Below are 26932 nucleotides of genomic sequence, written 5' to 3'. Positions count from 1 at the left end.
CACTCTTGGAAAAACTCCACTTCTGCACCACATCCTCACTAATCACACATTAACAGTTCCCATCGAACCATATCACATACATAGCCATCAGCTTTTGTTTTGGCCAAAAAATTTTTTAAGCCTCCACCAAAACAAGGTAAACTCTTTTGGCTGTCCGCACGCTAACCTATTAAACCTTTCTTAAAATATCCAATACTCTTTTTAGCTATATTTTTATTTATTTTTCTTTAAGGGAATGTGTTACATACATTTTTAAAAATGACCAATAATACCACATACAAGGGACAAATACTGTCACACCATGACCAGACCACGTATTACCACCATGGGCAGCACGGTGGCTCAGTGGTTAGCATTGCAGCACTGGGGTTCTGGGTTCAAAACCCACCAAGGACAACATCTGCAAGGAGTTTGTATGTTCTCTCCGTGTTTGCGTAAGTTTTCTCCGGTTTCCCCCCACACACTCCAAAGACATACTGATAGGGAATCTAGATTGTGAGCCCGATGGGGACAGTGCCCATAATGTCTGTAAAGCTCTGTTGAATTAATGGTGCTACATAATTGAGTAAAATAAACAAATAAATAGTGACCGAATACTACAATACTGATCATTAATAAAATAAACCCTCACAATACTCATATTACCATAAGTGCCATTATACACAGGAGCTCTGTATATAGTGTATGTTGTACAGGTTATACAGTGATCAGTGACATTATACACAGGAGCTATGTATATAGTATACAGTGTAAGTGTACAGGTAACACAGACTCACCGGTGACGTCTCTAGTTGAAGTCCTTCATCTTCACGTGCAGACCGCCATCACTTCTTCCAGCCAGGACTTGTCTCTGCATAAAGTAACAGTTATCTAGAACTCCAGATCACATTTCCCACTGTTTCCCGAAATTATCATTTATTATGCAACTCATCATTCCAAATATAAATTGTAATCCACCACTGTTCCCCCGCTAATTATAAATAGCCACTTTTCCCACCCAATAAATATATAAATTAATTAGAACCTGTACTTTTTCCCCCAATTCATTTAATCTATTTTATAAAAAAAAAAAAAAGTTTTCATACTTGCCTCTCACGATCCCTTGCAGACTCAGCTCCACTTCTAGTGTCCTCCTGGAGAGTGGCACGCGTATTTGCCGGCGCATATGCGATGACTTCATCGCGTACGCGAAGTCACCAGCGTTTCACAGAGTAGGCAGAAGGACTTCCTTTTCTGTGGAGCTCCAAGGAAGGCTCCCTGCGCCGGCGCACACTACGTTATTATACCCTGGGGCCCAGTGAGCCGAAGCACAGGAGGGGGGGGTGGGTGCTCGGACTGGGTCCAGGCCCCCCTCCTCTTTACTTTTGCTCACCCGGCCCCATACAACAGTAAGGGCAGTAATGCCCTGATGGCATCCCTGCTTGTGAATATGTTCATCAGCAAAGTCTATAGGGGAAGTACGAGATTAGAACAGTTTCCAGAAACCACGATACTTATTGCAGCTGATTCTTTTTAAAGTGGTTGTCCGGGACTTACATATTAATGACTAAAAGTTTGGTGACCTTTGCCGTAACTGTGCTGGAAAACATTATTGATCTGAACTGCATCGTTACCTATGAAATGTGTGGATCAAGAGGTCAGAGAGATCTAGTGTCCAGTAAATGAATTGCTAACATAAAGAAGCCGGTAAGGAAAGAATAATACAACCAAAACTAATCCTCTCATTACTACTACGTCTGTTCTTATATTTTATAGGGCCGTTACTTAGTCTTCAGTTTACATCTTTCTGGAGCTCTTACCTTTACGTCTAGGGATGCAAGTCTTCGTTTTATGATACTAGGGTCAGCAGTTATAGTAAGTAACCTGAGGGATTGCTCTCTTCTGCAATACTGGTATTAGTTTTCCCATCCCAGGAACAGTTTTAGGAAATCCCATGGAGGAATGAAAATTTTTGGTACTGAACGTAAAAGATTTTTTCATAGCCTTCATTGTGGGACACAGCTCCCTTATTTGGGGGGTCTTAGTTTTGCTCTTCCAACCGCTTTCGCACTAACTGAATAGCTGGGTGTCGATTGCCCAGGTGTAGCTTATTGTGGAGGTGTCAGCCTTCAGGTGGCAGTATATAACTGATGGTTTCTGGTGTTCCCCAATGAAGGATACGATAAAGAGATTTTCTAGTGAGAATCAAAAATCTTCATTTTCTATGTTCTGGAGCACACAGCCCCTCTGCCTCCCATCTTGCTTCTTGCCCAGGGGCTGTGCATTTCTGATGACTGACAGTTCAGACTAGCAGCATGGCTGCTTTGCTGGTGCAAACTGTGTGCTTTCCAATTCTGCAAGCAAATGAAGCTTTACCTCTGCAGCATTGGAGGAGCAGTGGGCGACTTAAGATAGTCAGATCCAGTGATCCTTCTAGCTTCAGAGCAATGTTTACAAGCTCTGTATCAAAGAGCTTACAATCTCTGTGCTCTTTGTCTAGGAAACCGGCCACTTCTGTTAGACTGCAGCGGTGGCCATCAAGCTTGCAGTAAACAACTTTTACAAAAATAGCTTGAAACACTCTGTGAATGTGCATAGTATAGCGAAATGATGTCAATTAGAAACAAAAATAATACATTTGTATCTCTCCTCACTTTTTCCATATAAAAATAAAGAAATAATATAAAAATAAGCATTTTTGTTATGGCCATGTCTGTACAAGATCCAACCATCAAAATAAAAAAAAATATTTAACCCATAAGGTAAACTATTTAAAAAAAAAAAAAAAACAGAAAAAAATATTCACCTTTGGTATCTCTATAATCGCACTGATCTGGAAGGTCATGTCATTTTTACTGCACAATGAACTCCATAGAAACCTAAAGCAATGGCAGAATTGCATTTTTTCCAACATTTCACCAAACTTGGGACTTTTTTCCCTTTTTTTCAGTATATAAATAAATATTCCAAATCCCCCTACATCCACCACCCCCCCATCCCCCCCAAAAAAGACCACTTCTATGTTTCCTGAAAAATAATAAGAAAAAGTTATGGCTCTTGGAGGAAAAGAACAATAAATGAAAGCGGAAAAATCAAAATTGTGTCTTTAAAATTTTTCCACATGAGGTTGACCCTAATCGGTAAATAATCACAAATACGCAGGGTCTCACCTGTGGCCGAATGCTATTTATCAGTGACTAATATGACGCAAGTGCTCTCAGTATCTCCAGGCAAAGTTCTCCTACTGTAAATGAAAGCATTGCATAAAAGTGAACCCATGTAAGACTTTGGCTTTTTCGAAGGTGGCACATTAACAAGGATTAAACATTAATTTCTGCCTGTGTGCCCTACAGCCTTTCACACAACCCAGAATCAGGTGACAATGACGGACTTTGGGGAAATCCTAAAAAATGTTGGGGAATTTGGTCGTTTCCAGAAATTTTTGGTTTTCATGTTGTGTTTCCTTAGTTTTTTCAATGCCTTCCACATGTTTGGACAATTGTTTATGGCAATCTCTGTACCTCACCACTGCAACACCAGCTGGATCCTGGAGAACATTCCTAATATCACCGAGGAGGACCAGCTGAATTTAACCATCCCACGTGATGAACATGGAAGCTATGAGCAATGTGTCATGTACACTCCTGTGGATTGGGATCTGGAATCTATCCAGAAATATGGACTAAATGACTCAGAAGACTGCCAGAATGGATGGGTGTACGACACGTCACAGCAAAAGTCAACACTGGTCACAGAGGTCTGTACACATTTTATCATCACTATCAAACCTTCATCAGAAAATTCGACTGATTTATTTACCCAAAGATATTGGCTGTACAGACGTCCTCACACCCGTCATTCATTGCCTTAATAATAATACTAATAAGTCCTATTTGAGAAGCATGAATATATAACAGATTTCTATCCTAAGGTTTTTCAAATCCAATTCTTTCTAAACTTGAGACCACATATTTCCATGTTAATTTTATCCACGTAAAATCAGATTTTTATAGCAAATGTAGATAGACCTGGTCCAGTGGTTACATCAGTAGTCTGTGGCCTTTGTACAGCAGGATCCCTGTAAACCACCTCTTATCTGAGAGCATCCCCGACTCATTGTTGTGGCTAATCAAAGAAGAGTTGTGGATGCTGGCATGTAGGAGGTGGTTCACAGGGCTCTGGTCTGATGACCACAGATGGACCCTGGACTGTTTCCTGCGAATCAATTTGCGAAATTTGTAATAATCACCAGGGCCTCCATCAGAGCATTACTGCCCTTACTGGTGTACTGGGCACGGTGAGCAGAAGCAAGGAGTTCGGGCTCCCCCTCTTTTTGCTTCTGCTCACTGGGCCCCAGGGGTAGGATTCGGCCGCTTCAGTTGAAATCTATTGCCGTGCAGGAAGCCACCGGCTACAGATCTCACTCTCGGGTCTGTGATTTTAACGGATGTGTGATACATCCATTGTTGAGTTTGAAAAAAACACTTGTTATATTAGTCGCATTGAGCTTTTTAAATTGTTACTGTTTAATTAGTTTTGTGCGAAGAGCAGAAAGTTTATACATCTTTGCCCACCCAGTGGAAGTAAAATATACAATGTACATGATCCACCACATTACTATATACAGTATTAGGCTGTGTGCCCACTATGCGTTTTTTAAGCTTTTCCACAGTGGCAATTCCACTGCAGAAACGCTTGGTAGAAGGCCTGCCATGTTCCCCAATGATAATCCGTATGCTGTGCACATGCTGCGGAAATTTCCGCTGCGGATTATCATTGCAGAAAAATCCGCAGAACTACCAATTATTTTGCGGAATCGCAGCGTTTTTGCGCCATTGACTTACATTGAATCGCATAATATCCGCATCACTACATGTGCACATGCGGATATTATGCGGATATCATGCGCTTCAATGTGCGGATGGTACCCGGGTTTGGAGAAGAGGAGACTTTCCTTCAGATCCGGGTACCATAGAACCTGTAAAAAAAAAAGAATAAAATAAAAAATATACATTATACTTACCTTCTGATGGCCCGCGGTCTTCATAGCGATCCGTCCGGTGCCCCTGGCAGCTCGCAATGGTCTAAAAGGATCTGCCATAACGTCATTTAGTCATGTGACGCTGACGTCGGTGGTCGCGTAACCCGTCACTTGACTAAATGACGTCATGGAAGGTCCTTTTTGTCCACCGCGAGACACCGGGGACACCGGATGGATCGGATAAGGACACCGGAGGCCATCAGAAGGTAAGTATAGATTTATTTTTTTATTTTTTACCATTCTTTTACAGTCACACTATATAAATCCATGCAGTTTGCATGGATTTATATAGTGTGACCTAGTTGTCAAGCACTTTCCAAGTGATGCTAAAATCGCTTTGAAAACGCTTGACAACCCGCATGTGAAGAACGCTTCACATCCGCATGTCCCTGGCAGGAAAACGCATGTACAATCCGCATGTACAATCCGCATGTACAATCCACATGTACAATCCGCATGCGTTTTTTCTGCCAGGGAGATGAAGAAACGCTCAGGAAAAATCCGGAGCATTTCTGCATCGTGGGCACACAGCCTTATGGATACTAATTATAATTTATACTATTTTTTTTTGTTGCAATTCAGTTCAACCTGGTGTGTCACAGAAAAGAAGAGACCGACATATCCCAGGCCATTTACATGTCGGGACTCCTTATTGGATCTATTGTTTTTGGTCCCTTAGGAGACAGGTAAGTAATTATTAGCAGCATTGTAGGAGTATAAGGCTCCCTATAGGAATTTGATGAATAGATCAGAATAACCCATTAAAGGGGTAATCCAATACCAGGGGCGGATTAAGAGTAGCCAGGGCCCCCGGGGCAGTTTAGAAGGTGTGCCCCCCGTACCCGATGTATCACATGACATGTCACATGATTTTCTTTGATGGATCATGTGATAAGTCACGTGATTAACACTCAGGTGCTCTGGTGCACATCTATAGATGGAAAATGACAGAGATAGCTAATTGTTTCCCTTATGTACGGTGCTATACATAACATAGGGTAATATATAATAGAGCAGGAGTGGGAAGTTAATTTTCCCGAGGGGCCACATGAGAGACCATGACTGTTGTGGAGGCCGAACTAATAGGTTGAAATTAATTCTGCTCAATATTAATATTAACATATTAATTATAATTATTTTTTTGTATTGTGGCACTTATTATTGAGCAGAATTAAGTATGCTGACACCCTCCTATATACGGTATAAGCCCACACAACTCCTATATACGGTGTGAACTCATATACAGCCTAATATATACAGTATGAACCCCTACATACAGTATGGGCTCACACACAGCCCCCTACATACAATATGAGTCCAAACACAACACCCTATATACAGTATGAGCCCTCATATAGCTCCCAATATAAAGCATGAGCCCTCGCAAAGCCCTCCAATATATAGAATGAGCCCTCACATAAAAATAATAATTTTTATTTATATAGCGCCAACATATTCCACAGCACTTTACAATTAAGTAGGGACATGTACAGACAATATAAACAATACAATGTATCACATTTCAACAGTTACAGGTGGAGTGGGGGCCCTGCTCGCAAGTTTACAACCTATATGGAAATAGGGGGACACAATAGGTAAAACATGGTCATCAGCCAGTATCAGTTACCGTGTGGTATTTGGTGCATGGAGAATGTGGAGACAGATGAATACGCAGGGGCCGATTAAGATTAACGTTTAGTAGGGAACAGGGGAGAGTTAGGTTGGTGAATTGAGGTGGTGGTAGGCTTGTCTAAACAGATGTGTTTTTAAAGCATGTTAGAAGACATGGGGGCTAGATATCAGTCGGATCGCTTGGGGCAGTGCATTCCAGAAAACTGGCGCAGCACGAGAGAAGTCTTGGAGGCTGAGGTGTGATGTTCGGATTAAGGAGGATGTTAGTCTTAGATCAGTTGCAGAACGGAGGGCACAGGAGGGGTGATAGACAGAAATGAGGGATGAGATATAGGGCGGTGCAGAACTGTGGAGAACTTTGTGGGTGAGAGAGATGAGTTTGAATTGTATTCTGTGGTGAATGGGTAACCAGTGCAATGACTGGCACAGGGTAGAGGCGTTGGTGAAGCGGCTTGATAGAAATACAACCCTGGCTGCTGCATTCAGGATGGATTGGAGAGGAGAGAGTTTGTTTAGAGGGAGACTAATGAGAAGAGAGTTGCAGTAGTCCAGACGAGAGTGAATAAGAGCGGAAGTAAGAGTTTTTGCCGTATCAAAGGTGCGAAAAGGTCGGATTCTGGAGATGTTTTAAAGGTGCAGGTGACATGATCAAGTGAGTGATTGAATATGGGAGATAAAGGAAAGTTGTGTGTCAAATATGACTCCCAAGACAGCGAGCTTGCTGCTTGGGAGTTATGGTGGTGCCACCCAAGGAAATTGAAAAGTCAGGTATTGGTAGGTTAGTAGAGGGAGGAAAAATAAGGAGCTCAGTTTTGGAGACATTCAGTTTCAGACAGAGGGAGGACATGATGTTAGAGGCAGCAGACAGACAATCACTGGTATTTTGTATGAGAGTGGCGGTGATGTCAGGTGAAGAGGTGTATAGTTGGGTGTCATCAGCATAGAGATGATACTGGAAACCAAATCTGCTGATGGTTTGCCCAATAGGGGCAGTATACAAGGAGAAGAGGAGGGGGCCTAGGACTGATTCTTGTGGAACCCCGATAGTAAGGGGAAGATTAGAGGAAGAAGAGTCGGCAAAAGATACTGTGAAGGAGCGGTCAGAGAGATAGGAGGAGAGCCAGGAGAGAGCTGTGTCCTTGAGGCCTATAGAGCGGAGCATAGCGAGGAGGAGCTGGTGATCCACAGTGTCAAAAGCGGCAGAGAGATCCAGGAGAAACAGCACTGAGTAGTGACCATTAGATTTAGCTGTTAGTAGATCATTAGAGACTTTAGTGAGGGCAGTTTCAGTAAAGTGTGAGGAGCGGAAACCGGATTGTAAAGGGTCGAGAAGAGAGTTATCTGAGAGATAGCGGATTAGATGGAAGTGGACCAAGCATTCCAGGAGTTTAGAGATGAAGGGAAGATTAGAGATAGGTCTATAGTTAGCAGTTCAATTCTCGTCCAGGGATGGCTTTTTAAGTAAAGGGGCTAGGATTGCTTGTTTGAATAAATAAGGAAAGATACCCGAAGAAAGAGAGAGGTTAAATAGTTTAGTTAGGTGGGTAGTGACAGCTGGGGAAAGGGACTGACGGAGATGTGAGGGAATAGGGTCACTGTTGAAGGTTGTAGCGTGAGAAGAAGTGAGGAGTCTGGTCACTTCTTCTTCTGTGACCGGCTCGAAGATGGAAAGTGAACTTGAGGTGCGGGAGGCAAGGGGATCCAGACTCTGAGGGGATTGTGCAAGAATGTCTTGACGGATATGATTGATTTTTTGTAGGAAATAAGTGGCCAGATCGTCAGCACTTAGGTTGGTGACGGGGGTCTGTACTTAAGGGCTCAGGAGGGAGCGGAAGGTTTCAAAGAGTCATTTAGGATTATTGGCTATAGTTGTGATGAAAGCTCCTATATACAGTATGAACCATCACATAGCCTCCTATATACAGTATGAGACCCCACATAGCTTCCTAGATACAGTATTTGCCCTCTCATAGCCCCCTATGTACAGTATGCGTCCCTGCCATAGCCTTACTAGATACAGTATAGCCTTCCTATATATAGGATAAGCCACCACATAGCCCCTATATAAGCCCCTACATAGCTCCTTATGTACAGTATGAGGTCTCACATAGCCCCTATACTCAGGATGAGCCCCCACATAGCTCCTATATAGAGTACGAGCCCCTACTTATCTCCCTTTATACAGTATGAGCCCCCATATAGCCTTTATATACAGGATGAGCCCTCACATAGCCCCCTATATGCAGGATGAGCCATCACATAGCCCTCTGTTTACAGTATGAGTTTTCACATAGCCCCTATACTCAGGATGAGCCCCCACATAGCTCCTATATAGAGTATGAGCCCCTACATAGCTCACTACATACAGTATGAGCCCCTACATAGCTCCCTATATACAGTATGAGCCCCCACAAAGCCTTTATATACAGGATGAGCCCTCACATAGCCCCCTATATGCAGGATGGGCCCTCACATAGCCTCTATATACAGGATGAGCCCCCACATAGCTACGTATATGCAGGATGAGCCCCCACATAGCCCCTATATACAGGCACACATCTCATACATATATTAAAAAAAAAAAACAACACATACTCCTTTCGCTCCCATTTCCCCCGGTGCTCTGCTACAGTCCCAGGGCTCTACATTTTCTTGTGGCCGCGTGTACACGTCATCGTGCCAGCATGTTACTGTAGAGGGGAGCACACGGGGCCGCTGCCATCACGCTGTGTGCCGGGACTATCTTTTCTTCGCCCAATGCCCCCTCTACTATTAAGGATTGAGAACGGAGTGTGTGCTGCAGTGCAGGATTTGCTGTACTCACTGTTACACCCTTCATGGAACCAACACTGACTTCAAGCAAGACAGGAGATCGTAGATATGGGTTAACAGACTCACTTTTACTGTGCAATTCTTCCACACACGGCTGCAATTTACAGATGAAGACAAGTTCTTTGGTTAATGAAGTACCCTTGGTAATGTGCCTTTCCAATGTTTGCTCTTGTCCCTTCCTGAGACCCAACATAATCCACTTCTTCTGCAACCCAGCTGAGAATCTCCCCTCTAGGGATGTTGAGGCCTCGCCTTGAGCACCTCTGACAGGCCATGAGCCTAGGACTGTGCCGACATCCAGATTCTGTCTCAAATGTGTCCTCATTCTATTCTGATAACTTGTACTAGTAAAACACTTCTTCACTGCTGCTACTGCTGATGGAGTCTGTTTTCCTGTCTGCTCAGTCTTCCTCCACACTCCGTCTCTCTCTCTGTACATGGGACAGAACCTACACCGGTCCTGTGCAATCGGGTCTTGAACCCAGGAATGAGGTGGTCTGACACAGGTCTCCCCTAACGGCAGTCTCACTCTGCCTACTGCTCCTCACACTGTCTGTGACCTGGAAATGATTTTCTATAAAAACTGCTCTAATGCTGTAACTCCTCCCAGCTAATGATGTAACCCCTTTATTAACCACCTAGTGTCTAAGTAGTGTAGTGTACTAAATCCCTATCTCTATTGTATGGTTCCCCCTTCTGGGTAGACTTCCCGCATCCCAGGGACGGCCTTAGGCAAAGCCTATAGGAGAACCGGCATACAATAATTGGCCATAGGGATTTCACACAAGAAACACTTTTATCACATAAATAACCATCAACACATAGAATAATTATTAATTTCATCTTCAACTCGATGTCTTCATCACTCCTAGCCCCCTACATTACTGAGGCGACAGCAGCTCCCATGAAGCTGCAATGCCATTCTGTATCACTCTGTATCACTGGCAGCAGAGCTCCAGAAAAGCTCCCTGTCCGGGATTATATATATTATAATGAGGGCAATCTTGCTATGAGCTCTACTGGAGCCTCGGGCCCCAGGCGGTAACCCATATTGCCTACATTATAGTCTACCCATGTCCGATAACTAAAATGTTCTTTATACATTTCTATTTTTTCACCCTAAGAACTTCTGTAATTTGCTTTATAATAATATATCCTACACTTCTCCCTATACAGCTAATCCCTAAATGTGTTTGAGAGGATTCTCAAATGAGGCGTCATCAGGCAGTTGGGGCTGCAGTCACTTCCCTGTAGCATCTATCACCCCGCCTGGAACAGGATGTCATTAGGGGGTGGTGCTGCACTCGCCATACTTTCTTTCATCGGCGCCCTCTAAAGTCCTGAATCCATGTCACTGATAGAAGCTGTGGGAGAAGTGACCGAAACGCCAACACACTGCTTATGTCAACACTGGCCGAAGCTTTTCACTGTGAAAGGAGACATCATCAAGGAGCAGTAATAGAAGCAAAGTGAGTGACTCCAGCACCCCCTACAGAGTCTATTATCGCCCTCAAATGAATCATGATCAAGGGGCTGTGCTGGTGTCACTCACCCTGCTTCTATCGCCGCTCCCTGATGACGATATGTTTGAGGACGGTTAAAGAAGCTGTGGGGCGGTGCTGGTGTCACCAACCCTGCTTCTATGACCACCTCTGATTACGTCTTCTTTCACACTAAGATGATGTGGCCAACGGGGACAGAAGCAGAGTTCCGGTGCCTTGGTCACTTCTCCCACAGCTTCTATCACTGCCATGGATTCAGGACATCATCAGAGGGTGAAGATAAAAGAAATTGTGGTAAGTGACTGCAGTCACTGACCCTTCATGTGTTCCTGTTCCAGGTGGGGTGATACATGCTAGATGCTGTAAGATATATGCTATAGATATTTATAAATGAAATTTTAGGCATCAAATCATCCCTTTAAAGGGGTTGCCTAAATCATGCTGCCCAAACTGTGGGCAGCATGAATAAGACTCTGGCTGCACGATTGCAACTAGATACACCTTTCAGTGACAGATCTCTGTGCAAGAGATTTTTCAATCACTGCAGTGTTGCTGGGAGAAGACAGCCAGGGTCAGAGCTAAATTGGTCCCATATCCAACTATGGTCCTCCTACCAGATCTTTACAATATATTTTCTCTGAAACGGCCAAAAATTTAAGAGAATAATGTGCCTTGTTGCAATCGTGCGGTCAGGCTTTTATTCATGCCTTTTGGGCAGCATGAATCAGGTGACAGTTCCATTTACATTCTGACATCTGTATAATGTTCTTTAAGCTAAACTGATGAAAACAAGTCAAGTATGTACTAGATACAGATGGGTGCTCTTCAGTCAAGTCAGAAGAATTCATCAAACGTTAACGTGTTAGCACCTTTCTGCTTCATAAACTCACTCAGTACAGGAAGAGTTCTAAAAAGTCTAAAACCTGTCACTTTTGCTGAAAGCACACCTCTAGAGCATATTGCATGAATAAATTGACAGTTGTATGTTACCATTCTCCTTGTCAAAGGCGTGTGTCCCTGCACAGTTTGACGCTGTTGGTCTGTGTAGTCACTCTATTGATTTATGGATTTCCAGGATCAATAGTAGGAAAGCTACAACGCAAAATGCTCCAGTATTGTAATTTAATGGGAAATACAAGTACATAGATTGACATAGTGAGTGAGTGACAGATCCCCCTTTAAAATATATATGTTTTGCTGGCTAAATAATTTTATATTACCCATTATTTAGAATCTAGTTGAGAGACCCCATGCACCATTATTAAACGTCCTTGCTCCCTCAGTTTGGCCTCCCACTAAGCCAAATAGTTATATTTCCAAAAATCCGAGGCACCAGAATAATTCTCTACGTGGAAAAAAACTTAGCTTGCATTTCATCTTGTGGCCTAAATGTTGCCATACATTTTTTTTTGCAGCTGTGTTATTTTAACCAGTTAAGACTGGGCCTTGTACCCTCATTCCTGACCAGGCACATTTTGCTTTTTATACATACGCACAGTAGAAACCAGAAGTTTACATACACTGTATAAAAAGACACATATGCATATTTTTCTCAATATGTGATATGAAATCGGAATAGACCTTTCCCGTTTTTGGTCAATTAGGATTACCATAATTTTTAATATTTGCCAAATGCCAGATTAATGAGAGAGAGAGAATGTTTTAAGGCATTTTATTACTTACTGCAAAGTCAAAAGTTTACATAAACTAGATTACTATGCCTTTAAACAATTCTGGACTGCCCATATGATGATGTCATGTGTTTGGAAGCTTCTGATAGGTTCTTTGGTAACATTTGAGTTAATTAGAGACACACTTGTGGATGTATTTTCATGCACACCTGAAACACACTGCTTCTTTGTGAAGCATCATGTGAAAGTGTTAAGAAATCAGCCAAGATATCAGGAAGAGAATTATGGACTTGCACAAGTCTGGCTCATCCTTGGCTTCAATTTCAAGATACCTGAAGGTGCCTCGTTCATCTGTACAAACAATTATAAGCAAGTACAAACAAGATGGGAATGTCCAGCCATCATCCGGCTCAGGAAGGAGACTGGTTCTGTGTCCCAGAGATGAAAGTGCTTTGGTGCGACATGTGCATATCAGCCCAAGGACAAAAGCAAAAGACCTTGTGAAGATGATGGCAGAAGCTGGTAAAATTGTTTCAATATCCACAGTGAAACGAGTACTGTATCAACATGGGCTGAAATGCCACTCTGCCAGGAAGAAGCCATTACTCCACAAGAAACATAAAAAAATCCAGATTAATGTTTGCAAATGCACACAGGAACAAAGACCTTAATTTTTGGAGACATGTCCTGTGGTCTGATGAACTAAAATGGAACATTTTGGGCATAATGACCATCGTTACGTTTGGAGGAAAAAGGGAGAAGCTTGGAAGCCTAAAAACACCATCCCAACTGTGAAACACGCGGGAGGCAGCATCATGTTGTGGGGTTGTTTTGCTGCAGGAGGGACTGGTGCACTTCACAAAACAGATGGCATCATGAGAAAAGAAGATTATGTGGCAATACTGAAGCAACATCTCAAGACATCAGCCAGGAAGTTAAAGCTTGGGCGGAAATGGGTCTTCCAAATGGACAATGACCCAAAGCATACTGCCAAAATGGTAACAAAGTGGCTTAAGGATAACAAAGTCCATGTTTTGGAGTGGCTATCACAATGCCCTGATCTCAATCCTATTGAAAATTTATGGGCAAAGCTGAAAAGGCAGGTGCGAGCAAGGCAACCTACAAACCTGGATCAGTTACTACAGTTTTGCCAAGAGGAATGGGCCCAAATTCCGACCAACTATTGTGAGAAGCTTGTGGAAGGATATCTCAAACGTTTGACCCAAGTCATTCAGTTTAAGGGCAATGGTACCAAATACTAATGAAATGTATGTAAACTTTTGACTTTGCAATTAGTAATAAAAATGCCTTAAAACATTCTCTTTCTCTCATTATTCTGGCATTTGGCAAATATTAAAATTTATGGTAATCCTAATTGACCTAAAACGGGAAAGGTTTATTCTGATTTCATGTCAGATATTGAGAAACACATGCATATGTGTCTTTTTATATAGTGTATGTAAACTTCTGGCTTCAACTGTACCTGTTTACAGAGCTGTAAAATTTTTCTTGTTTAGATATTCAAGTTATTTTTGTGTCTTTTTTTTGTGGTACGTGGGGCTTAATTTTTATGTCACACTATCTATTCTTTGCTGATTTCGGGCAATATCAGTGGGAAAATAAAGGAAATAAGTGCATGCTTTTCCCATGTTTTATATAATTTTTTTTTAAATAGCCACAAAGGACCACTAAAATACATTTCAAAATTTGTTCTCCATTTTGTAACCATTATTTTTAGATAATGGACAAAGAGGTGAGGCTACTAACAGAAATATGGATTGACAGTGAAATTTTTATTGATTTATTTTTTACCAGCAATTTTTATTTAACCCCTTTACCCCCCAGGGTGGTTTGCACGTTAATGATCAGGCCAATTTTTACAATTCTGACCACTGTCACTTTATGAGGTAATTACTCTGGAACGCTTCAACGGATCCCCCTGATTCTGAGACTGTTTTTTCGTGACATATTGTACTTCATGATAGTAGTAAAAATTTTTCGATATCACTTGCGTTTATTTGTGAAAAAAATGGAAATTTGGCAAAAATTTTGAAAATTTCACAATTTTCAAACTTTGAATTTTCATACCCTTAAATCAGAGAGAGATGTCACACAAAATAGTTAATAAATAACATTTCCCACATGTCTACCTTACATCAGCACAATTTTGGAAACAATTTATTTTTTTGTTAGGGCGCTATAAGGGTTAAAAGTTGACCAGCAATTTCTCATTTTTACAACAAAATTTACAAAACCATTTTTTTTAGGGTCGACATCACATGTGAAGTCACTTCGAGAGGTTTTATGACAGAAAATACCCAAAAGTGACACCATTCTAAAAACTGCACCCTTCAAAGTGCTCAAAACCATATTCAAGAGCTTTATTAACCCTTCACGTGCTTCACAGCAATTAATTGAACGTGAAAGGAAAAAATGAGCATTTAACTTTTTCACTAAAATTTTACTTTAGACCCCAAATTTTTTATTTTCACAAGGGTACCAGGAGAAATTGGACCCCAAAAGTTGTTGTGCAATTTCTTCTGAGTAAGCGGATACCCTATATGTGTGGAAAAGCCATTGTTTGGGCACACGGCAGGGCTCGGAAGGGAATGAGCGCCATTTGATGGTTTCAATGTAAAACTCGCTGGAGTTCACGGCCGACCCCATGTCGCGTTTGGAGAGCCCCTGATGTGCCTAAACATTGGAAACCCCCCACAAGCGACCCCATTTTGGAAACTAGACCCCTTAAGGAACTTATTTAGATGTGTGGTGAGCACTTTGAACTCCCAAGTGTTTCGGAAAACTTTATGACGTAGAGCTGTGAAAAAAAAATCATTTTTTCCCCACAAAAACGATCTTTTAGCCGCAATTTTTTTAATTTCACGAGGGTACCTGGAGAAATTGAACCCCAAAAGTTGTTGTGCAAATTCTTCTGAGTACACTGATACCCCATATGTGGGGGAAAACCATTATTTGGGCACACGGCAGGGCTCGGAAGGGAAGGAGTGCGATTTGACAGTTTCAATGCAAAACTCGCTGGAGTAGACGGCAGACCCTATGTTGCGTTTGGAGAGCCCCTGATGTGCCTAAACAGTGGAAACCCCCCACAAGTGACCCCATTTTGGAAACTAGACCTCTTAAGGAACTTATTTAGATGTGTGGTGAGCACTTTGAACCCCCAAGTGTTTCGCAAAACTTTGAGGAAGAGACGTGAAAAAAAAAATCTTTTTTTCCCACAAAAACGATCTTTTAGCCGCAATTTTTTTAATTTCACGAGGGTGCCAGGAGAAATTGGACCCCAAAAGTTGTTGTGCAATTTCTTCTGAGTATGCTGATACCCCATATGTGGGGGAAAGCCATTGTTTGGGCACACGGCCGGGCTTGGAAGGGAAGGAGTGACGCTTTGGAATGCAGACTTTCATGGAATGGTCTGCGGGCGTCATGTCACGTTCTCAGAGCCCCTGATGTGCCTAAACAGTGGAAATGCCAAATAATTGACCCCATTTTGGAAACTAGACCCCTCATTGAATTTATGTAGATGTGTGGTGAGCCCATTGAACCCCCAGGTGCTTCACAGAAAATTATAACGTTGACTTGTGAAAATAAAAAAAACACATTTTTTCCACAAAAATGTAAAAAAAATATATTTTCACAAGGGTAACAGGAGAAAGTGGACCTCAAAATCTGTTGTCCAATTCCTCCTGAGTACGCTGATACCCCATGTGTTGGAGAAAACTACTGTTTGGGCGCATGTCAGGGCTCGGAAGGGAAGGAGTGACGCTTTGGAATGCAGACTTTCATGGAATGGTCTGCGGGCATCATGTCACATGCTCAGAGCCCGTGATGTGCCTAAACAGTGGAAATGCCCAATAAGTGCCCCCTTTTTGGAACTGATACCCGATTTGTGAATTTTATAATGTAGTGTTATACGTCAGTTGTGTAGGACAACCTGACAAACACTACCCAACTGACATATGACAACCTGACAAACACTACGTCAGTTGTGTAGTGTTCGTCAGGTTGTCATACGTCAGAAATTAATTTAGTAGTGCATAGAAGTATGGTACCTTGAAGCATTCTTTCATGCACAGGCCTGGTTTGTCGGGGCAGGTGTCGCATTGGTAAGTGGTGTTCTTGCGTATTCCCCTTTTGGAACATACTTGGCACCTCTTTTGTGACTTACCTTTTTTTCCGCTGTGAGGGACCTCTCCCAGGAAATGCTGGCCTGGTACAATTCGAGCTCCTTCAGTTCCAGAAGTACTGGGGCCTGCTCCGTCACCACTGCCAAATATCAGTGCCTTGATAACTGTCTCCTGGAAGTGAAGGTACGACGCAGAAGTCTGGCCTGCACATTGTGACAGAAGGAAAGCGTTGTGCATTGCCATCTGTACAAGGTGCACCACCAACTTCTTATACCATACCTTGGCATTTCTCAAAGCACTGTACGGCTGGAGGACTTAATCAGAGAGATCAACTCCCCCCATTTACTTGTTGTACCCCACTACACAGTCTGGTTTGGCGACCTGTGTAGTGGAACCTTGTACAGTGCTGAGGGTCCTGCCATTACCATGTATGGTGGTCAAGAGAAGGACATCCCTCTTGTCCTTGTACTTGACCACCAGTAGGTGGTCGCTACATTGGGCTCTGCTCTCACCCCTTCTGAGCAGCTGCCCAATTAGCGTCTTTGGGAGGCCTCTCTGATTTTTGCGGACAGTACCGCAGGCTGCGGTACGTCGTGCAGAGAGGGACTTGAAGAGCGGGATACTTGTATAAAAGTTATCCACGTACAGGTGATACCTTTTATCCAGCAGTGGGTGCGCCAAATCCCACACAATTTTCCCACTCACTCCTAGGACAGAGGGGGGCATTCAGGGGGTTCAATCCGGGAGTCCTTCCTTTCATAAACTCTAAACTTGTGAGTGTACCCTGAGGTACTCTCACAAAGTTTATACAGCTTGATTCCGTACCTGGACCTTTTACTGGGCAGGTACTGCCGGAATCCAAGCCGCCCCTTAAAATGGATTAAGGACTCATCCACGCAGATGTCCCTTTGGGGCACATACACTTCAGCAAACTTATTGTTGAAATGCTCGATGACCGGCCGAACTTTGAAAAGACTATCAAAGTTCGGGTCATCGCGTGCAAGACACCTCGCAGTATCGTTGTAATGCAAGAACTAGTGGATGGCCTCAAAACGTTTCCGGGTCATGACCATTCGGAACACTGGAGTGTTATACAAAACGTCAACACTCCAGTATTGCCGAAGTTCTGTTTTTTTCAGGATCCCCATATGAAGGACCCGGCCCCAAAACTTCATCATTTCTTCTGCGTCTACAGGAGACCAGTTAGAGAATGATGAAGAGGGGTTTTGTTCAAAAAATTGATGAGCGTACTAATTAGTTTGGCCCACCATGAGGTTTACGAAATCCTCAGAGAAAAAGACTTTGAAAAAGTCTATTTCTGTGAGGCCGGTGGTGTCAAACTTGATTCCTGATACCGCCACGAAATCAGGAATCAGGGCCTCATAATTTTCGGGGGGCGAGGTCCATACGGGGTCAGTAATGGGGGGCGCTGGTTCATCTTCTATCCTGGGGCGTCTTCGTGGCGGTCCAGCAGCACCTGAGGAGGAAGAGGAGGAGGAAGACGAGGAATCAGAAAAGTAAAGAAATGTGGGATCCTCGCTGTCAGTGTCGGAGGCAGGGAAAGCGTATGCCTCCTCCGCTGAATAGCGAGTTTGGGATGATGAGAAGGACATTTTTTGTTGTGTATGTGGTGCGTGTGTGTCAGTACTTTATTTAGAGTGTGTGCGTGTTAGTGTGCTTGGTGTGAACTTTTTTTTTTTGGAAAAAAAAAGGAACAACTGTAGGTGGTGAAAACAGTGAGCACGAGTGCGCATCGGTGAACTATTTCACCAATCAACTCTCGGCAGCTGCTAGGTGTGCGCACGGATGTGGTGCAAATGAGGGGGAGTGTAAAACTGCGAGCACGAGTGCGGATCAGTGATCTGTGGTCACTAACCAGCGCTCAGCCGCTGCAGAAAGCACAAAAAAAAAAAAAACAGACAAAAGTCAAGCGATCAAGTACTGATCAAGTAATAATCAGCACTTGGTGGCAGAAAGGTGGATGGGAAGGGGGGAAGAGGAGAGGGGAGAGAGGGGGATTGGGGTGGATGAGGACGGATCAAAAAATCCTACTTACAGTTGTCGTCTTTCAGATGTCTTCTGTAAGATGTCTTCTGTAGCAGGAGTGGCGATTGTGGTATCACAGGCTTCTGTGGCACAGCACGGCAGACAGCGCGACCGCCCTCTACAAAAAAAAAAAAAAAAAAAAAAAAAGGTTAGTGGAGAAAAAAAAGTGTAAAGTAGCAAGCGCGAGTGCTGATCGGTGATTTGCGTCACCGATCAACGTTCAGCGGCTGCTGGATTCACGCACGGAGGTGATGCAAAGTGGGAGAGGGGTAGAAAAATGGACAGTGACAAAAAAAAAGTCCTGGAAAACAGCGAGCACGGACGTTGATCAGTGACGTAGTCACTGGTCAGCGCTCAGCTGCTGCAGGAAAAAAGATGTGCTCGGTGGCAGAAAAAAAGGATGGCGAGGGCGGTAAAAAGAGAGGGGCGAGAGGGGGTAAAATGAGGGGGGAGGTGGGTTGGGGTGGATGAGGGGAGAACAGAGATGGACTTACCAAAAAGTCTTCTCTGTTCTTTTTTCAGCAGGGTCAGTAGCAGGATCAGCAGCAGGAGACCGAAGACCCGAGCAGACCAGAGCAGGAGATCCAGGACACTGCAGCAGGACTGGAGCAGGACACCGGAGCAGCTGCAGGACACCGGAGGAGCAGATCCAGAAGATCGAACACCGGAGCAGGTAGGAGAAAGGTCTTGTAGTATCACAGAAAATTCTGTGGCACTACAATGCCCAGCACAGTGCAGATCAGATGTGACCGCTCTGTAGAAATCCTCACCAAGTGTGAGGATCTGCAGGGCAGTCACAGGGGGGTGATAAGGTGGTGACTGGCAGGTCACAGGCCGGTCACCTCTCAGTCAGGTACTCTGATTGGTGCGATCAATGATGACATCGATCGCACCAATCAGAGTTGGCTGGGTCCTGGGCACGCACCACAGGGAGTCACAGGGAGGTGAAAGGCAGATCACAAGCTGGTCATCTCCCTGTGACCGCCCTGTCACCTGTGTTTAGGTATTCTGATTGGAGCGATCGATGTCATCATCGATCGCTCCAGTCAGAACTAGCTGGGGGCTTCTCTGACATCACAGGGGGTCATGGGGCGGTGACAGGCAAGTCACAAGCCGGTCACCGCCCCGTGACCGCCCGGTCCCTCTATGATCGGTGTGATCGGTGATCGCACCGATCATAGCAGTTTGGGGCCATGGCTGGGTCTCCTAGCAACAGCCTAGGATCGGTGCTCTTAGTAGCACAGATCCTAGGCTGCACATCACTGTTTCCGGCAATCTGATTGCCGGAAACAGTGAGAAATGCCGTGATTGGCTGTTCAGAATTGAACAGCCAATCACAGCGATCGTGGTAGCGGGGGGGGGGGCGGCGAAACCCCCCGGGATGACGGCGCCATCTACCCTGAGGTAAGATGGCGCCGTAAATTTAATGCGATCAACGTGACTTCGATCGCAGGACCGCATTAAAGATCACGTGTAATAATACGTAGCTGGTCCATAAGGCCCAGGGTGCAGCTACGTACTATTACTGACAAGGTCAGAAAGGGGTTAATTATTAATTTATTTACGGATTTACGGGGGGAAGGTGAGGAGCATTTAATTATTTAAATCATTTTATTTTCATCTTATTTTCCTTGTAATTGGGGCTGGCAGAGCTCTCTGGGTCTCCTAGGACCCAGCAGCTCCGCTCCCACCCTAACCACAGTGATCATGTGACCACTGTGTATGGAGGAGGAAGCTCCATCAGCGCTTTCTATTGCTGTGTATGAAAGGGGGCATAGGGCTGGTTTCAACACGCTGTGGGTCATAACTGAGTTCTCTGTGCCCTGAAACCCCTCTTCTAAAAAGGACTGAGAGTGGAGTGTTTTGTGTGATGGAATCTGTTCTTTACTCACTGTTACTTCGGGAGTCCGCATTACCTCCCCCGTCCTCAGGACCGGTACCGACTGCAAACAAGGCAGGAGACTTGGAGTCCTGGTTAACAGGTTCGTCTTTACTGTGCAATTCATTTACACACTGCTGCAGCAGAGTCTTTTTGTGGTGATGTTCCCTTTGTTTTGTGTCCTGGCAGTCGTTGTCCCCATCCTGTCCTGAGATTCACTATCATTCTCTTCCCCTGCGACCCGACTGACATCTTCTTCTTCTGGGAGACAGAATCCTGATTGTCAGGACTGTAAGCCCAAGACTTTCCCGGCGTCCGGTTGAAGTATTAGGCTATGTGCCCACGATGCAGAAATGCTTCGGATTTTTCCTGAGCGTTTCTGCATCTCCCTGGCAGAAAAAACTCATTCGGATTGTACATGCGGATTGTACATGCGGATTGTACATGCGGATTGTACATGCGTTTTCCTGCCAGGGACAAGTGGATGTGAAGCGTTCTTCACATGCATTTCCACATGCGGGTTGTCAAGCGCTTTCCAAGTGATTTATTTATCATCACTTGGAAAGTGCTTGACAACTTGGTCACACTATATAAATCCATGCAACCGGCATGGATTTATAGTGTGTCGGAAAGAATGTTAAAAAAGAAAAAATAAATCTTATACTTACCTTCTGATGGCCCCCGGAGTCTTTATTTGATGCATCTCGGCGTGCCGGCAGCTCGCGGTACACTGAAAGACCTGCCGTCACATGACTAAATGACGTCAGCGCAGGTCCTTGAGTCCACCGCGATCTGCCGGCAAGCGAAGACAAGCGCACCGCGGGCCATCAGAAGGTAAGTATAATGTTTATTTTTTATTCTATTCTTTTTTTTACAGGTTCTATGGCAGGGGTCCTCAAACTTTTTAAACAGGGGGCCAGTTCACGGTCCCTCAGACCATTGGAGGGCCGGAATATAGTTTTTTAAAAAAACTATGAACAAATTCCTATGCACACTGCACATATCTTATTTTGAAGTAAAAAAACCAATACAGGAACAAATACAATATTTAAAATGAAGAACAAGTAAAGTTAAATCAACCGGTATTTCAATAGGTAGGTAACTGTACCCAATAGGCAGCATAGGTCCCCAATAGGCAGGTAAATATCCCCAATAGGCAGGTAAATGTCCCCAATAGGCAAGTAAATATCCCCAATAGGCAGCAAAGGTCCCCAATAGGCAGCATAGGTCCCCAATAGACAGCATAGGTCCTCAATGGGCAGGTAAATGTTCCCAATAGGCAGGCTGTTTCCCCCTTATAATGCCATATGCAGGCTGTTCCCCCCCTTATAATGCCCCATGCAGGCTGTTCCCCCCCCTTATAATGCCCCATGCTGGATGCCACCCCCCATATAATGCCCCATGCAGGATGTCCCTTTCTCACATCATATAATGCCCCATGCAAGATATCACTCCCCTGTCTTTATAATGCCCCATGCAGGATGTCCCTTTCCCCCCCATATAATGCCCCATGCAGGATGTCACCCCCCATATCATTCCCCATGCAGGATGTCACCCCCCATATAATGCCCCATGCAGGATGTCACCCCCCCATATAATGCCCCATGCAGGGTGTCACCCCCCCCCATATAATGCCCCATGCAGGATATCACTCCCCTGTCTTTATAATGCCCCATGCAGCATGTCACCCCCCCATATAATGCAGCATGTCACCCCCCCATATAATGCCCCATGCAGCATGTCACCCCCCATATAATGCCACATGCAGGATGTCACCCCCCATATAATGCCCCATGCAGGATGTCACCCCCCCATATAATGCCCCATGCAGGATATCACTCCCCTGTCTTTATAATGCCCCATGCAGCATGTCACCCCCCCATATAATGCCCCATGCAGCATGTCACCCCCATATAATGCCCCATGCAGCATGTCACCCCCCCATATAATGCCCCATGCAGGATATCACTCCCCTATCTTTATAATGCCCCATGTAGCATGTCACCCCCCCATATAATGCCCCATGCAGCATGTCACCCCCATATAATGCCCCATGCAGAATGTCACCCCCCCCATATAATGCCCCATGCAGCATGTCACCCCCCCCCATATAATGCCACATGCAGGATGTCACCCCCCATATAATGCCCCATGCAGGATGTCACCCCCCCATATTATGCCCCATGCAGGATATCACTCCCCTGTCTTTATAATGCCCCATGCAGCATGTCACCCCCCCATATAATGCCCCATGCAGCATGTCACCCCCCATATAATGCCCCATGCAGCATGTCACCCCCATATAATGCCCCATGCAGCATGTCACCGCCCCATATAATGCCCCATGCAGCATGTCACCCCCCCATATAATGCCACATGCAGGATGTCACCCCCCCATATAATGCCACATGCAGGATGTCACCCCCCATATAATGCCCCATGCAGGATGTCACCCCCCCATATTATGCCCCATGCAGGATGTCACTCCCCTGTCTTTATAATGCCCCATGCAGCATGTCACCCCCCCCATATAATGCCCCATGCAGCATGTCACCCCCATATAATGCCCCATGCAGCATGTCAACCCCCCCAATATAATGCCACATGCAGGATGTCATCCCCCCATATTATGCCCCATGCAGCATGTCACCCCCCCCCATATTATGCCCCATGCAGCATGTCACCCCCCCATATTATGCCCCATGCAGGATGTCCCTTTCCCCCCATATCATGCCCCATGCAGGATGTCACCCCCCCATATTATACCCCATGCAGGATGTCACCCCCCCATATTATACCCCTTGCAGGATGTCACCCTCCATATAATGACCTATGCCTCCATACAATAAAAAAAAAAAAATCCAATACTCACCTCACTTCTCACTTGCTGCCGCTGCTCTGGTCTGGACTCCAGCGTCGTGGCGGCGTTGTCCCGCTCTGCGCTGCCTGTGACAGCACTCGGGAGGGCGTGGTGTAAAGACGTCACCGCGCCCTCTGACCTGAGAAGTCACAGGAAGCGCAGAGCACGGAAGACAGCGGATCTGCGGAGGCACGGGGAGAGGTAAGTATCTGCCTGCCGGGGCCCTGAGCAAGCGGGGGGAAGGGCGGGCAATGGCACCGCTCTCCTCTACTCCGCCCGTAGCCCGGCGGGCCGGATGAAAGTCCTCCCCGGGCTGCATGTGGCCCGCGGGCCGTAGTTTGAGGACCCCTGTTCTATGGTATCCGTGTCCAGTGGAGAGTCTCCTCTTCTCCAGACCCGGGTACCATCCGCACATTGAAAAGCATGGAATGCGCATATAAGTCAATGGCGGCGAACACGCAGCGCTTCCGCAAAATAATTGGTAGTGCTGCGTTTTTTTCCGCAATGATAATCTGCAGCGGAAATTTCCGCAGCATGTGCACAGCACATACGGATTATCATTGGGGAACATGGCAGGCCTTCTACCAAGCGTTTTTTAAGCATTTCTGCAGCGGAATTGCCGCTGCAGAAACGCTTAAAAAACGCATCGTGGGCACATAGTCTTAGACGTGCCCCCATTCTTCTCAGAAAACGCACACTGACAGAGCACTTTCCTTTCCTGCTGTATCTGCTTCTAGAACCTGTTTTCTGCTTGTTCATTCTGCTTGTGACGCGCCCCCTGGGCCTATTCTGTGCTGCTGTGCAGGGGGAATACCCGGAGCCGGATTGCTTGGGGGTTATAGTTCTCCGTGGCGGTGACCCGGTCCGTGCCCAGGGTGGTCAAACCAGTGGCAGTCTAAACGTTGTAATAAGTGTCCGACTACGCCACCCGTGGATTGCGGTCAGTGGGGACCGCCGCTGCGCTGCCGACCGCTGAGGCTGATGTTGGTTGCGCAGCCGAGTATGGGATAACTCCCCACGGGAGGAGTATTGCCTCAGGGCAGCTAATGTGGATGATGATGGGAGTGATGGTGTGAGGGTCCCAGTGCTAATGGTGCTGGAGCGGCAAGGAATCACAGAGACGTGAGGTGCGGTTCAGGGTCTTTACTGATGGTACAAGGCGGACCCTCCCGGGAGTACTGGCTAGTATAAGGGGCCTGGTCAGTCTGCGAGCAAGCAGGAGTTCCCCTGGCCAGGTGGAGTTGTAGGCCTCCCCGTTTATCTGCACTCTTCCTGGCTACCTTGCTGTCAGCGGTTACAAGTAGCCCACGTCCCTGAGTATACCGTGTGGTGCTCACCCGTATGGCTGGTGACTTGGGGCCTTCTGTTAGCCTCCGCTCCTGGATGGCGGAGCTGGTCCCTTCTTTGTGACTGAGCCTCCGGGCTTCTATGGCCAGAGGACCTGGAATCCCCTGCCGGCTGGTTTTTGCTGCTGGGTTTATATCAGTCCCCACAGCCTCGGACTCCTGTGTCCGGCTTTAGTATTTTCATCCAGGGCGAACTCTGCTCAGCTCCAGCCCCTGGACTTCTGCTACTGCTCCTACAGAGCTCCTGTTCTTGCTTTCCCTCTCCAGACTCTGACTCTGTCTGCAGCTTCACTCTGACTGCTCTAATCCCGCCCCAGACCCAGTTTAAAAGGGCAGATTTCTCCCCTCCCAGGTCTGGGCGGACCGTGTTGCATGTTTAGGGATCCTGACCAGAGAAACCTCCCACTTGCTCTCAGACATAATATCTCTATTACTGTGGCAACCAGACCCCTGGGGTGTCACACTTGCTCCTACTCCACTCTCTTGTACAGGACTTGCACCAGTCCGGTTCTGTAAGGGTCATGAATCCAGAGCTCACTGTGGTGTGTGAGTCACAAACTCCACACCCTGACTAACTGCCTGCAACCCGAAATCCTTTCTGTACAACTACTCTCAACCCCTCCCAACTGATGAGCTAATCCCTTATGTTAACTATCTAGTGTCCTGTACAATGTAATACAAACTATGTCCTTAACTATTGTATAGTTCCCCCTTCTGGGCAGACCTCCCACGTTCCCAGGGACGGCCTTAGTCAGAGCCTGTAGGAGAACCGGTATACAATAATGGCCATAGGGATAAAAATCAACACAACTTTATCACACCTATCATAACATATAACATAACTTGCAACATATTTAACCCCTCTGTTGCCACGGCGCCTTCTTCAGCCCGCCACCCTCCTTCATGTACACATGGCTTTTTTAGCTCTGTGTATATGACGCGCCCCTGGGCCTGCTGTGTCGTGCGGCATCGCGCGCACGGGGGCTTACCCGGAGCCGGATCAGATGGGGGTAGTAGTCTCGTGGCGGTGACCCGGTCCGTGCCCAGGGAGTCAAACTGAGCGGCAGTCTTAGCAGTAGATGTTAGAATGTTCGACTACGCCACCCGTTGAATGCGGCTATGAAGCCGCCGCTGCAGGGCAGACCGCTGAGGCCGGTGGTACGGATGTGCAGCGTGGATGGTATAACCCCCAACGGGAGGGGTATGGCCTCAGGGCAGCAGATGTGGATGATAGTGGTAGTGATGGTGCAGCAAGGAAGCTCAGAGACGTGTGGTGCAGTTTCAAGGCTTTTACTCACAGGTGTTGCTCCGGTCACTTCGGCCAGCAGTGACCACCCGAGCCGTGCTGCGTCCACCAGGTGCGGGACTCGGCCAACTCCCAGGCAGTTCCAGAGCGTGGTCCCAAGCTCCCCTCTATTCCTTCCTACGGGCCGTCCTCACCAGGGACCCCCCTTTGTCCGGCTCCCTCGGGTCTTTTGGTGGCGAAACCTTTCCCTATGCGTGGTTTGCCTTCCTGGTGGATATGGTGAGGGGTCGCGCCAAAACTTGTCCACGACCTCCGGTTCCTGGCTAAGGATGTTTAGCCTCTACCAGTTTGGGATCCGGTACCCTCTGCTGCCAACCCTTCACCCGTCTTAGTTCACTTGTGGGATCTCAGGGTTCCCTCTGCTTGTGTCTCTGGGCCTTTCACTGGGTTTTTCTCTCCTTCCTCTTTCTCTGCGCTTCAGGCCTGGCCCTGGAGCTGGGCCCAGCTGGAGCCACAGCTCCCTGTCAGCCCTCTCTAGCTGAGCTCCTCTCTGCACAGGCTCTCCTCTGAACAGGACCTTGTCTAAAGATGGTGCCCACCTCTTATACTCCCTCTGACACCCGAGCCCAGGTGACTAGCACCCAATGGGCTCCTTCCTATGTCCAGAGTCCCTCCCCTGACTGCTCCTACACTACTGGGATGTTCCTCCCCCCCTCCCACTCCAGCCAGGGACAGACGCTGTCGTACCTGCACATCTATCTGGTGGGAGTACCGTTGTTCTGTCCCCCGGAAATGG

General features: G+C 46.0%; 1 protein-coding gene across 1 annotated transcript in view; it reads left to right on the top strand.

Moving 5' to 3' along the window:
* Positions 1-3248: 3248 nt before the first annotated feature.
* Positions 3249-26932, top strand: part of LOC141265103 (solute carrier family 22 member 13-like) — a 72746-nt gene continuing 49062 nt past the window's right edge. The window contains exons 1-2 of the mRNA XM_073677754.1: positions 3249-3736; positions 5603-5706. Coding sequence (XP_073533855.1) covers positions 3362-3736; positions 5603-5706 — 479 coding nt within the window. The 5' untranslated portion in view covers positions 3249-3361. The remainder of the gene's footprint in view (positions 3737-5602; positions 5707-26932) is intronic.

The sequence above is a fragment of the Phyllobates terribilis genome, unplaced genomic scaffold, assembly GCF_046119375.1.
Source record: "Phyllobates terribilis strain yellow unplaced genomic scaffold, ASM4611937v1 Scaffold_4__5_contigs__length_816908805, whole genome shotgun sequence".
Taxonomy (NCBI): domain Eukaryota; kingdom Metazoa; phylum Chordata; class Amphibia; order Anura; family Dendrobatidae; genus Phyllobates; species Phyllobates terribilis.
This window is presented reverse-complemented; position numbering and strand designations above follow the sequence as displayed.